This window comes from Artemia franciscana, chromosome 3, assembly GCF_032884065.1.
Source record: "Artemia franciscana chromosome 3, ASM3288406v1, whole genome shotgun sequence".
Classification (NCBI taxonomy): Eukaryota; Metazoa; Arthropoda; class Branchiopoda; order Anostraca; family Artemiidae; genus Artemia; species Artemia franciscana.
Genome location: NC_088865.1, coordinates 34674712 through 34687928, shown reverse-complemented (window position 1 = coordinate 34687928; position 13217 = coordinate 34674712). Strand labels below are relative to the sequence as shown.

The window sequence follows — 13217 nt, the reverse complement described above, 5'->3', positions numbered from 1 at the left end:
TTAACGAGGCTATTAATCATAACTGAGAAAAGCAGGGGATCCAGAAGAGTACCTCGGGGTACCCAATTATGGACAGGCAGTATATTATAATCCTAATTTGTTCATTTAGCTACTCGTGATCTATTTGAATAAGAAGGAGGCAACTAGTTTCATCAAGAAAGAGTAAGATTAGATTGAGTGACAAGTTTTTCAACTACTATAGTGTGGTTAACAAGATAAAATACACTTTAGAGATCAATGGAAATTAAATTTGGCTAATTACTAGGCTTTTTAAGGATTTTTACCATGGGTTTAACAAGATGAACAAGACAGTAGGAAGTTGAAGTGGATTTTGGGGGTCCCAGATTGCCTCAGGTCAGTAAAGGGTGGGATCTCTCTCTTTAGTCAATCTACAAGGAATCCCTCGTACAGTATCGAAAATATCCATAGTTTCAAGGATCTTCAAAACCAGGCTTTCTGTCTCTCTTTTTCAAGGGAGTTAAGAAACCCTGGTTCCATGTTTTTGGAAAATTGCCCAGACTAAAGTTTGAAGAGGGAGACGAAAGAAGAGAAAGGTGGTAAGTCCCGCCCAATGGGGACAAAGCTGAGGAGGAACTAAAAATATTCACAGTTGTTTGAATAGCATCAAGAGAGGTGTTTTCCTAGTTGTTAGTATAGCAAATAGTTGCTTAAGCTTAAAGAGAAGAGGACATTGAATCCATCTTAGGGTCGTTGGCATCAATCGTTGGGATACTTTGAAATAACAAAATCAGAATTGTCTGTAATTAGTGAATGAATTTATGTTTTTCATCAACATTTTTGTTTGGCGAGTAATAGCGGGCAGCTAATGCAATAATGCTGAACGGACAGCAGAATATCTCGGGCCTGATACCGAGCTAAAGGATTTCATCATACTTAGTTAAAGTAGGGACTGAAATTATTTTGAGTAATTTTATTCTTAGTAAAAACTAGACATCACCATTACGTAATTAATATATTCCCGTATACTGGCCGATTTATGGACAATTTCAAGACCAAATACCGTATTGGTTACATTTAGAATATTGCACCTAAGAATTTGTTTTCTTCTATTACCGTTGCTATTCTCCTTCCTTACACCAAATTTACTTATGCTAGGATACCGTCTATCACGATTTCTACTAACCTCGTTATTCAAGTCTTCTAGTAAAAAAAAAGTAAAATTTCTACTTGGGGTCTTATCTATTTGTTCTTTTAACTGGCTGTAAAGTTTATCTGAGTCCCTAATGTTCCCATCAGTCGTCTAAAGAGGGCCTTATACTCCTGTGACGGATATCTTGCACTTTATGGAATTGTGTTATCGATATTATCCTAACCTAAGAAACACTTAAAAGTTTTTTTTTCGCCATAAGCCCTACTTTCGGCCTATATACTCCACCCTTCATATCTGAAGAAATAAATTTATAATACCTAATGGTATGTTTCCTTCAAGTTTGTGAAATCCCTAGAAAGTCTAAATCAAAGCGTCGTAATTTGTCAGTAAACAAATATACTTGTTTTTCAATGTTGTAATGTTCCATGTCGCAATCTTCGTATTTGGTATATTATTGAATTTATTGGGGTGTTAAGAAAAGTAATAGTCGGTAGTAAAGGTCAGGGGCCAACAGCTTTTTCTCTTGTCTATATAAAGCGCTTAAGCTAGCATCGACCTTGACAGTGAAAATTCTGTACATCCACTTTGAACGGATGATTTTTAAAATCCTGTGCCTATATCGATCAGCGCAAGGCTTTCAACACTTTCTGACGGTCTTCTATCAACAAGATTCGAAGTCCAGCACTCTAATTATAAGTCTATTACGTCCTATTCCTTAAATGTTCATATATGCTAATATTATACTACAATGGGAAGACACTTCATGATAAATGAGACAGCTATTAAAAGGTTATTCAGCCCGAAAAAAGTCAATCAAGACCAAAAAAAACCCAGAAAAACTAGCCAATAATCAATGTCCAGTGCAATGCTGTGTTTAACCTGCCCTGTCGGCCGCTCCCGAAGACGTGCGAACGTCTAGATAATGGTCTCATGAGCTGCCATTGTTTACAGTTCATTAATTTGTATTAAAACCATTGCTGTTTCTTTTTCTTAAGTAAAACTTAGTCTGACAAAAGAGCTCACTTTTATCAACACGTAGAAATATGTGTTTGCATCAATAGCAATTGTTTTAACTTCACATTTTCTAACTGCTGAGGAAAATCACTAGATCATATATAAACGGAAATGACGGGCAATGATTGCAAAAGTTGTCTTACACGGCAAGTTGAGAGTGAGTTGTTGTAATTTTAAATCAAAAACAGCGAATGCATCAGAAGCATCCATTTTTTGGCAAATGAATTTAAAAACTTAAAAAGAGAAGTTTTTTTAAAAAAAGTAAGGAGCCTAAAAACCTGTGGTTGGGCTAAATAAACCTAAGATTGGCGGAAACAAATTTCTACTAGTTGAACATCCCACTGAAAATGCTCTGAAGGTTTCAACATAATGCTCCAAGCTGATCTTAAGATCCTGCTGATACGCCCTTTTGACAAAGTTTATTGCATACGGACAGTGTGGTTTGATTTAATCCAAACTCAACCTCAACCTTCTGAGAAAATGTCACCTTAATATCCTTGGCCTTAGTAGAAGTAGTAGCATTGGTAGTAGTAGTGGTAGTGGTAGTGGTAGTAGCAGCAATAGTAGTAGAAGTATGCATATAGTTCCTTTTAGTTAGCTCAAAATCCCCCTCAAAATAAGCTGAAAGCTGCAAATAATTCCTCCAAGTTGATCCTACGATATTGTTGATCTGTCGTTTTGACAACCTGCATACATATAAACGTGCGTTTTAATTTAGTTCAACATTTCCTGAAAGTTTCTTCACAACACCCCTATCCCCAGCAGTATTCGTTGTCGTAGTAGTAGTAGCAGCAGTGCGCATATAGTGTCTTTTGGTTAATTCTTAACCCCGCTTTAACAGAACCCGAAAGTTCCAAATTAAGCCTTAAGCCGTTCCTGAGATATTGCTGAGACACCCTTTGACAACTTGCATGCACACAGTATAGTTTGACTTTGGTTACTACCCCCTCAGCATTCACTGAAAGCATCACCTGAAAATCCTTAGATATTTTAGAGACTCATGATAAAACATACCCTACTTCCCTAATAGTAAATCTGATACGTAAACAATGGGCAACTTGCATAACTTCCAGTCCTCGTCCCAATAGCTGTGTGTGTCATGTTATCTCTAGAGGCATAATTGAACCATTTTGGACAAAATGACTCTCACAATTTTGATCAGATGCAAGACTTTGGGATGAGAGTGGCTAAAAAAGTCGCAGGAGGGTGACTGTTTGTCCTTCAAACCCCTTTGACTCTTAAAAGTGCTACATAGAAATTTCAATTTGAATAAGCCCCTCCAAGGTTTCTATGACAACTCTTCCACGTGAAGGGATTTGGTGAAAGGAAAAAATAAATATATAATACTAGATAATATAGATGATAGATAATAATGCTCTACTCCGGCAGCAACATCGTGTTGCCTTTGTATTATTCAAAATGTGGAAAGAAAAAAAGTATTGTCGGTAATGAGCTATCAAAAGTTATTTGTAGTATGAAATTTGATGTATTTTGGAGAAGGGTAAAATCTCCTTTAAAACTGGCACATTGTTGCCGAAAATTGTACCAGTCTTTTACTATGATTAAGAAACCTAGATTCCTAAAAGTAGCGATTTACTTCTACTTTTTTCTTGAGAAAAATATTTAAAGCTGTTTCTGTTTTCTCTCTTCTTTCAGCTTGTCGAATAGGGGTCTATAATGAATCAATAAAGAGGAGGTCATTCTGACGAAAACGCACAACTCTATTGTAGAACTTTACGGCCTAAATGTCTACTGATCGAGACAGCCAATCCCTCATTATTATGGAAACCATTGTATAAGAAAAAAAACCTTTCTAAGGAAATAAGAACTCAAGCTCCTAATTATATATGAAGCTTGCATAGAATTAAATACAAAATAGTTTAGCAAAGTACCAAATTTTAAGGCGAAAGAAATCTTTCAGCGAAGACGTTGTAAACTACAAACGAAGCGAAGTTACTATTGTTGTACAAAAGTATGCTATAATGAAAAGAATAGAGCTGCCTGAAAAGTGTCTAATCAACCAATGAGGAATTTTACTTAGAGGGATTTGGAAATACATGGGAAAGGGTAGGAATGCTGAGACTTGATCTAAAAGTTTTATCAATAAACCTTTTAAGCTGTACATGGGGTTTGGGCCCTCTGCCTAAAACAGGCTGAACTATCTGTTGCTTGAAACACCATCTTCATTTCAATCTTCAAGAAGTAAAGAAGAACACTGACGTGGAATAAATTTAGATGAGTCTTGAAGCCTAAATCTGGAAATAAGACTTTAAGCTTGAGTCTAAACTGACTGAATCCATCTGTATCCAACTGTACGTATTACAACATTATTCAATGTTCTTTAATTCTGTCTAGAATGGGCCAAAGTTTTTTGGACTGTCCTAAGAAAGGTTTAGCCTGTCATTACCTTAAATCGCATTTGCCAGTGAGATAAGGTGGTAGATCCTCCTGTAGTTCTCGCTGGTGGTGAGTGATGTAATTATGTTGGCTTAGCTTCCCAGTCCAGCCTCTACTCAGCCCTCTCCCAGTCCCTGTCAACTCCAGCCTTGAAGGAGTGGAGAGTCTCAGCTTGGATGGTAGACTTGGATAGGCTATTCCAGAGGGGGACCACCCGAATGGAAAAGAAACCACGTCGTTCCCTTCTCCAACATCCAGGCAGGTGAAGCTTAAGACTGTGACCTCTTGAATTGTTAGCCAGGGAGGGGGTGAAGATCTGGTTCAGGTGACCGGATTTGAAAATTTTGCATGCCATGATCACATCTCCTCTATATCTTTGATAGGTGAGGGTTGGAAGTCTCAGAGATCCTAGGCAATCCTGCTAAGGGACATTATTTAAGCCATGGACCACATTGTAGCTGGTTATTACTGCCTGTACTAGCCTATAAAATTAGATAGACTAGGAAAAAGAAGTATATGATTTGAATCCCTATTGGAGGCTGTTTCCATTTTTTTCCCTGGAGCTATTGTATTGATTGGCTGACTTTTACCCCCCTTCTAGAAAATCCCTCTCCCTAGAAAATACACCCCCTCCCCCCAAAAAATACCCTTACAGAAAATACCCTGCTCCACAGAAATTACCCCAGTAAAATTATAGTTGATTGACTTCTTGCTATCTCAGAAAGGGTTTAGGTTAGGAAAATGAAACTTTCAGGGATGGGTCAACAGGCTAAAGTATGTCCTGGGAAGGTATTTTGAAGCAACTATCTCTACTCCTTTTCCCTCTAGAGGGCCCTGACATTTGATGACCTTTAAAAATATTTGTGTTATAAAAGTGAAACCTTGCAAAATAGATCTTCTGCTTTATTGAAGTATAACAAAATTGTTTTCAGCATCATAACTTTGCTCAATTCCATTCTATAAGGTTTTAAAGATATGCAAATACATTTCCTAAATTTTGAAAAAAAACATTGATATGGTTCAAAATTCTACTCAAATAATAGGAATTGCATTTTCAGAACTAAAGGCAGAGAAAAAGCAACTAGCAACTGAAAATTAAAGTAAAATGTTGTTTTGTCAAAATTTCAATAGTTATAGACCTGTCATGTAGGTAAATTTCAGGGCCCTCTAGAGGGAGAAGGAGTGGAGGTGGGTACTTTAAAATACCTTCCCAGGACATGCTTCAGCCTGTAGACCCATCCCTGAAAGTTTCATTTTCCTAACCTAAACCCTTTCAGAGATAGCAAGAAGTCAATTAACTAGAATTTTACCATTATCCCTGCAGACTGTATAGAAAAAGATATAGTTTAGTAGGAAAAAAAAAACAAACAAAAAGATGTTATAGTAATTAATACTCTGAAGAAAGGAGTTTTGATAGCTATACATACATTTCAAGAATAGAATTTTATGATAGTTTCAAATCTATAAAATTCATTAAGTTTAAAGTTACCTAACAGAAGTTCTGAGCCTGAGAAAATTTTCTTCAGTTACAAAAAAAGGGGGAAACACCCCTGAGAGGGTGAGTGATTTTGATGTAAACAACACTATTGAATCTAGTATGTGAGAGAACTCCATTGTAGAGGTTTCAGTCCCCTATCTACATTTTTTTTCAAGAAGGATGATCACAAATTTGGGTTACTTCTTTTTTTTCCCTCAGGAGATGGTCCTAGAGAATCAAGTGAATGCACTTTAGGAAGGACACAGAAAATTTTATTGACCCTTTTAAGTGGCATAAAAGACTATGCCATAGCAAAGTGGTGCTTTCAGCCATTTTATGGCAAAAAAACAACAATTTTGGCCAAAAGAATGCCAAAATGTCACCAAGTTAATATTTTGAGATAGTCAGTTTGTTTAACATTATATTGAACAACTGTATATTTAACTTTCCAACTTCACAGAGAGCAATGTCATCCCATGGTGCCATTTGTACCTAAAAATGGGAGTAGTCCATACAAAATAAACAGTCAATAAGACATTTGTTTTTAAGCTTCATTTAGCTAAGTTAATTTATTTGAAGCTTATGCTATGTACATATGACTATGACTATGTACAGTGGTGTATAATTACTCATAAGCCATTGTGGGGGAGGGCTGGGGGATCTTTGTGTAGGAGCAGGGGATGTGCTTAAAGCATTAAAAAGTGTAAGAAGCACAAATTTATTGTAGCACCATCAGCCTTTAGATAAATTCAGAAGGAGATTTAGATTTCAAAATTGAGTTGGGTTTGGACAATTAGACATGCCTATCAAGTAGGATCCAATCTTAGTGTTAGCTTATTGCTGTTGTGAATATAATTGATACAAACACTTTTTTTAAAACACATTTACCATTTTTCAAAGCAGTATCAGTTCTAAATGGGTATTCCATCAGCCATAGAAGCTTTTTGAAGAGATTCACCATGTTCCAGGACCAGTAAAATGGCTCTTTTCAGCCTGTTCTCACTATGAAGCCTCTTTTTCACCAATTGTCATCAAAAGAAATAAAGCTGCTAAAATCAACCTCAGGCTACAAATAAGAGAGAGGGAGAAGGAGAGGGGGGGAATCAAAGGCTTTATTTTTACCAAGTATGAAACAGTCATTACTGCAACTGTTCCTAACTCAGTTTTACAGCTTATTTTATAGCATTATTCTTAATAATTATGTTGCCTGTGCTTAGTAGAGCAATTAAAATACAAAAAAATGTCATTAGTGTCATAGGTTATGAATCAGGTACTATGACATATGTCATACAAGCTAGCACAAATTGTGTCATACTACCAGATTCTGACATTTTGGATAGGATCTGCATTTCTTCCTAGATTGTACACCTACCCATTTGTTTCTCAACTGCTTATGATAATAAATCCCTTACCTTCTCATCAAAAAGGGAACAGTCCATGTTGTACCACCTTATCTAAACAGAAGTTTGTATCTGGCTTAAAAAAAAACCATATTATTGGCTATATATTTACAATTCAAAATAATATATTTCTTTTTTTCTATCTTGTAATTTACTCCATTATTCCATTTATTTTATTCCTATCTTTTATCTTATACTTTCCACATAATTTGTATGTGTTTCCAAGCTGTGTCCTACTTCTAAACATGTTCTCTCTCTGACAGAAAATTCTGCATACATGTCTGGTCAAAGTTGTGGGAATTTTTATTTAGTGCAAAACTATTCCAAATTTTGAATAAACTATTCAGAAAGTAAGTTTTCTGAGCTGATCAAAATAAGGGGAGACTTCAGTTCAAATTAATAATATGCTAAGAAATAATTGCCTGTGATGCAACTGAATATTCGTAAGTACTACTAATAAATAAAACAAACTGACAGCAATTTTTTTTTAAACAGTTGTAATCATTCTCTTGTTACATAATTGACTTGTTTCATAGTGAACTAGTAAATTAAGCAGATTGGCTGCATACAATATTGATTATCCTACCTCAGAGAGTTGAACTAATAGCTTTATTGAAGAAATTGTTGTATTTTTATTTATCAAATGGTAAATGAGACAATAGAGCTGTTTCAAGACTCAGGAAAGTTTTCTTGATGTGTAATGTATTTCTGCTACTGTTAAAAACATCAAGGACCAGAAGTTACATTAAAAATTAAAAACATGCTCAAGTTAGGCCAATGTCTCTCCACAAACCTTCCCTTTTCAACACCACCTTCTTTGTAGGGAGGTAAATATGCTGCACTTGTTTTAAACTGAGATCATACAAGAATTTTCATCACAATGATTAGACTACTAAAAGGTGGTACATGGAATTTTGGTTCAAAAATGAGATAAATTATAACTTGGACCTGGTGGGAAAGTAAAACACTGCAAAATGTGGGATTTGAGTGACAGTGCAAACGTTAGCTTTGATCCAGTACCAATGTGAGCTAAGTCAAAGCTCTATACTAACTTAAGTACTAAAACAAGCTAAATTTTGAATCTGTTTTAAAATATGCTTACTGTAAGCTGCACTTGTTTATCTTCCAATGCTAACTTTTAGTAGAAAAGGAAGAAAGTTGCAATTTCTTTGAAGTACAAACATATATGGAGAGCCAATCTGTTTGATTGGAGGCCTAAAATCTACCCATAACCCACCCAATACCCTGTTCTTACCACCAGTGTCTCCCAGCCACTTCCAAACTCCATTCCCCTTCCATACAAGTACTAGGATCTGCTTAAAAATTAGTAATTAGATAGCTATGGTCAAGGAAACTTCCCTTCAGAAAGTTTATGTGTTTTTGTGTTTATGTTGTGATACAGACAATAACAGGCTTCACATTTTAAGATTTGGGGATTTCCAGAACTTTGGATCTTTGAATCCCTCTAGCCATTACATCATTAAATGTCTGCTATCCACAGTGTCTCTAGGCTAGGCCTTTGGCAGTAGGCATATGCCTAAAAAATCCCACCATCCTGATTTTTGGTCTCTTCTCTATCACATTACTGAGAAAATGATTAATCTCATGCAATCAATCAAAAATACTCACATTCTCAACTATTGTCTACCATGCTATATTTTTACCAAACATTGCCTTGCACATTAGACTAGGTATAAACACAGATTAGTCTCTGTAACTGTTACTAAAGACTGTCAGGTACAAACATAGACTAGTTTCTCTATAGATAATTGTTAAATCCATCAAATGCCAATAGTAATTAAATTGCCTCTTGTTTACAATAAAATATGCTGTATATACAATAGCTCTTTTGGAAGAGTTTTTCATCTTTTTGATCAACAGAGAGTTTAGATTTGATTCAATTTACTAATTATTCAATACCTTTCAGAAAGAATGATGAGCCAGGACGTAAATAGTTTTTTTGCAGACAGTGAAAGTAAAGATGGTGTACGGATGTCATTTAATTGTTGGCCTGCAAGTAGGATAGAAGCTGCAAAACTGGTTTTACCTCTTGGCGTCATGTACACACCATTTAAAAAGCGGGAAAGTAAGTTGTATTTTGATTACAAGCTCTTGTTCAAGGTAGAATTAAAACCCCAAGGTAGAACTAATGTATGTAAGTAGTCTTAATTGCTGATAAAGGGCATTAACTTAATTTTAATCAAGAGCAAAAAAAGGAGGTTTTGCTAGTGTTAGAAAGCCTTTTCAATTGTTTTCCTCATTAAAAAAGTAGATAAAGATCTCTTAGGGCTTCTTAGTTTTTGCAAAGGCATTGTGTGTGTCAATAAATATCAATATGAGACAAACATGGTGATAAAATTTTATGCTGAGAAGACATACCATCAATCCAAATGTGTCAAGGTTTATTTTACATTGTTGTATTATTATATAAGAGGGAAATAGCGACGAAGTTGAAATTTGTGGCTAGTTTCTATTATCCTGATCAAAATATCTATGAACTGGTATTAAGAATTGGGTCTAAATTATGATTTTCCAAGATTCATCAAAGGTACTACTAATTCCATAAAATTGTTGATTTTGCAAAACAGAAAAAACAGTTCAATTAATAGGTTATTTTTAAACCATGAGCATAATGGTGTGAATTAGGTGATAAAACTGATATTCAGAAACGCTTACCAGCTGCAGAGTCTAGCTAATTGACACTGAAAAGCAAAGCTGGGCTTTGCTGGGCAATTCTTGATTTGCTTTAAAATTGTTAGTACTGGAATATTTTTGTTCCAGTCATGGCTGATTTCCATACTCCAATGAAATTTCCACATCCAGTAGAATTAGCTTTAGTGTCAATTAGTGTTTTCCATGAGAAAGTTGAAAAACAATAAATCCCCCCCCCCCTAGACGTGGGTAATATATCTTGCTGCTTTCCTCTCGCTAAATTTTGTGACTTGACGCCACTGGGAATGAGACCTACTGGAGAAATTTTCTGAGTTAAAAAGGATGTAAATGAAGTAATGAGAGATTTATCAAAGAAATTATGTATTTATTTCATTTTGTCACTACTAAAGACTAAATGTATGCAAAAGTATGTAAGTTCAAGTTCATTAATATATTAACGAAAAATTTCGTACAGACAAAGATCCAGACAAATCCCAGAGGGTTTATTAGGCTGAGTGACAAGAAATCTATAGGTCCAATCATTTGAGCCTGAATAAAAAAGAAAAAGAAAATCTGGTGATGATGGAGTGTCTGTTTATGGTTATCATATACAGATTAGATCCTGAGTAGTAGACCTATGGGGTAAGCTTTGGGTTTGCACAGGGTTTATTAGGCTGAGTGACAAGAAATCTATAGGTCCAATCATTTGAGCCTGAATTAAAAAGAAAAAGAAAATCTGGTAATGATGGAGTGTCTGTTTATGGTGATCATATACAGATTAGATCCTGAGTAGTAGACCTATGGGGTAAGCTTTGGGTTTGCACAGGGTTTATTAGGCTGAGTGACAAGAAATCTATAGGTCCAATCATTTGAGCCTGAATTAAAAAGAAAAAGAAAATCTGGTGATGATGGAGTTTCTGTTTATGGTGATCATATACAGATTAGATCCTGATTAGTAGACCTATGGGGTAAGCTTTGGGTTTGCACAGGGTTTATTAGGCTGAGTGACAAGAAATCTATAGGTCCAATCATTTGAGCCTGAATTAAAAAGAAAACGAAAATCTGGTAATGATGGAGTGTCTGTTTATGGTGATCATATACAGATTAGATCCTGAGTAGTAGACCTATGGGGTAAGCTTTGGGTTTGCACAGGGTTTATTAGGCTGAGTGACAAGAAATCTATAGGTCCAATCATTTGAGTCTGAATTAAAAAGAAAAAGGAAATCTGGTAATGATGGAGTGTCTGTTTATGGTGATCATATACAGATTAGATCCTGAGTAGTAGACCTATGGGGTAAGCTTTGTGTTTGCAGACCTAGCTTTCATTAAAATTTAAAGAATAAGCAGTTCAGCTAGGTGAATGAAATATTCAGCGATTTTTTAGATTTCATGTTTAATCTGATTCCTGTAAATTTCATTTACGTTGCTCTACTACTTTGTCTAAAATATCAGAGGAAATGGATCTGGGAAACAATGTTAATAGTGTTTTTTATAGTATGAGTGTCTATTTTATCAATGTCTCTGAAATGTTTGTTAATTTTAGAATTTTTGTCTCCATTAGTATTTTGAGTTGTATGGTTTTTTCTTTGTTTAATTTTTTTTGTCAGGCTCTTTAATTTTTATATGGGGTTTTCAATAAATAAATTTTCCTTGATTGTTTTACCATGTTATTAAATAACTTTACTTCTTATAATTTTTTTTTCAGGTGAATTCGTCCTTCCATATGAACCAGTCGTGTGCAGGACAAACAATTGCAAAGCCATACTAAATTCTCTTTGTAATGTTGACTATAGGGCTAAGCTTTGGAGTTGCGTGATCTGCAATCAAAGAAATGCTGTAAGTAAGATAAGATTTTTGCTGTGGCGATTCTAGCCTCTTGCGCCTGGGGTAAAATCTTGATGTCCATAACAAGTGCCCCCTCTCTCCTACCCCTAAAACCGCATATAGGTTTTGAAAGAGGCAGAACTTTTGTTAGATTTTTTTGACCTGACTTTTTGATTTCAAAAGCCATTTAACCAAATAGCAAGAGAATGGTTTATGATATTTATTAGAGTGTCCTGGTGAATGGTGCAAAAATCACCACACCCGCGCCCAGGGCAAAATTTTGATGTCTGGAGCAAGTGCCCCCTCTCTCCCTCCACTAAAACTGCTTCTGGGTTTTTGAAATAGGTAGAACTTCTGTTAGATGGAAGACCTGACCTTTTGAGTTCAAAAGCCATTTAACCAAATAGCAAAGTAATATCACCACACTTGTTTGAGAAATTTTAGGATTTAAATCTTCCTGGAGTTTATTACTTTCGCTGCCCTTGGGCAGCGAATTGGATTGCTGCGCTGGATTTAGGATCCTTTGTCTGAGAGGACGAAGTTCGAACCTTAGTGAATTCAATTATTTAGCTTGGGATGGGGGTCAGTGGCGTGACTGTGAGCTCAGCCAAAGTCGACCCAGTTCTAAATGGGTACCTGAGGAAATCTGGGGAAGGTAAACATGAAGGGTGTGCGAAAGCACAGGATGGTTGGCTCCAACCCCCCATTGCACTTCCTGGCTGAAGGACCAAGAAACGGAGATCAGCACCGCTGGTAGGGACTGTAAAGTCCAATGCCGTATTCTTTACCTTTTTTACCTTGGGAAGAAGATTGAAAACCTGATATTATGGTGCTAGAGTGCCCTATTTTTGGGGCAAGTCAACGTTTCTAAGATTTCGAGTAACAAAATGACAGATGTTTAGATATTTAGAGTCCTGTGTAAAAATAAATGGATTTTATCAGAAACTGTGTTCGTCAGGAAGATCCTGTCCTAAAGGTATTATCGTTTGGAACTTGTAAACATGAACTTTTTTTTGGGTTTCCTGTTGTTTTTTTTTATCCTTAGTTGTTTGTCACTTTTGACTGGAGGAATTTGTGGAAAGAAAAAAAATATTGGAGTAAATTTGCCTTGTATTTGATATGGAATCTAAATAAAAGTTTCTACCACTTGAAATTCTGGTATTTTTGCAATGCTCCACAAAATTACAGTTTTCGGCCTTTGTTAAAGATCATATTTTTATTCTTTTTTCCAAATAATTAAATGTTTGATAAAAAAAATAAAATAAAAGATTTTCAAAAAAAAAAAAAAAATATCAGTGATGATATTTTAGTCACCTTACAACTTTAATATTATCCATGAAAT

At 35.4% G+C, this 13217-nt stretch overlaps 1 protein-coding gene across 3 annotated transcripts in view; it reads left to right on the top strand.

Moving 5' to 3' along the window:
- The first annotated feature begins 4311 nt into the window (after positions 1 to 4311).
- Positions 4312 to 13217, top strand: part of LOC136025210 (protein transport protein Sec23A-like) — a 62785-nt gene continuing 53879 nt past the window's right edge. For 2 of the 3 annotated variants that reach the window (XM_065701020.1, XM_065701017.1), the window contains exons 1-3: positions 4312 to 4437; positions 9327 to 9485; positions 11757 to 11887. In XM_065701020.1, coding sequence (XP_065557092.1) covers positions 9332 to 9485; positions 11757 to 11887 — 285 coding nt within the window. In that variant the 5' untranslated portion in view covers positions 4312 to 4437; positions 9327 to 9331. The remainder of the gene's footprint in view (positions 4438 to 9326; positions 9486 to 11756; positions 11888 to 13217) is intronic. The other variant, XM_065701019.1, reaches the window with a different exon arrangement.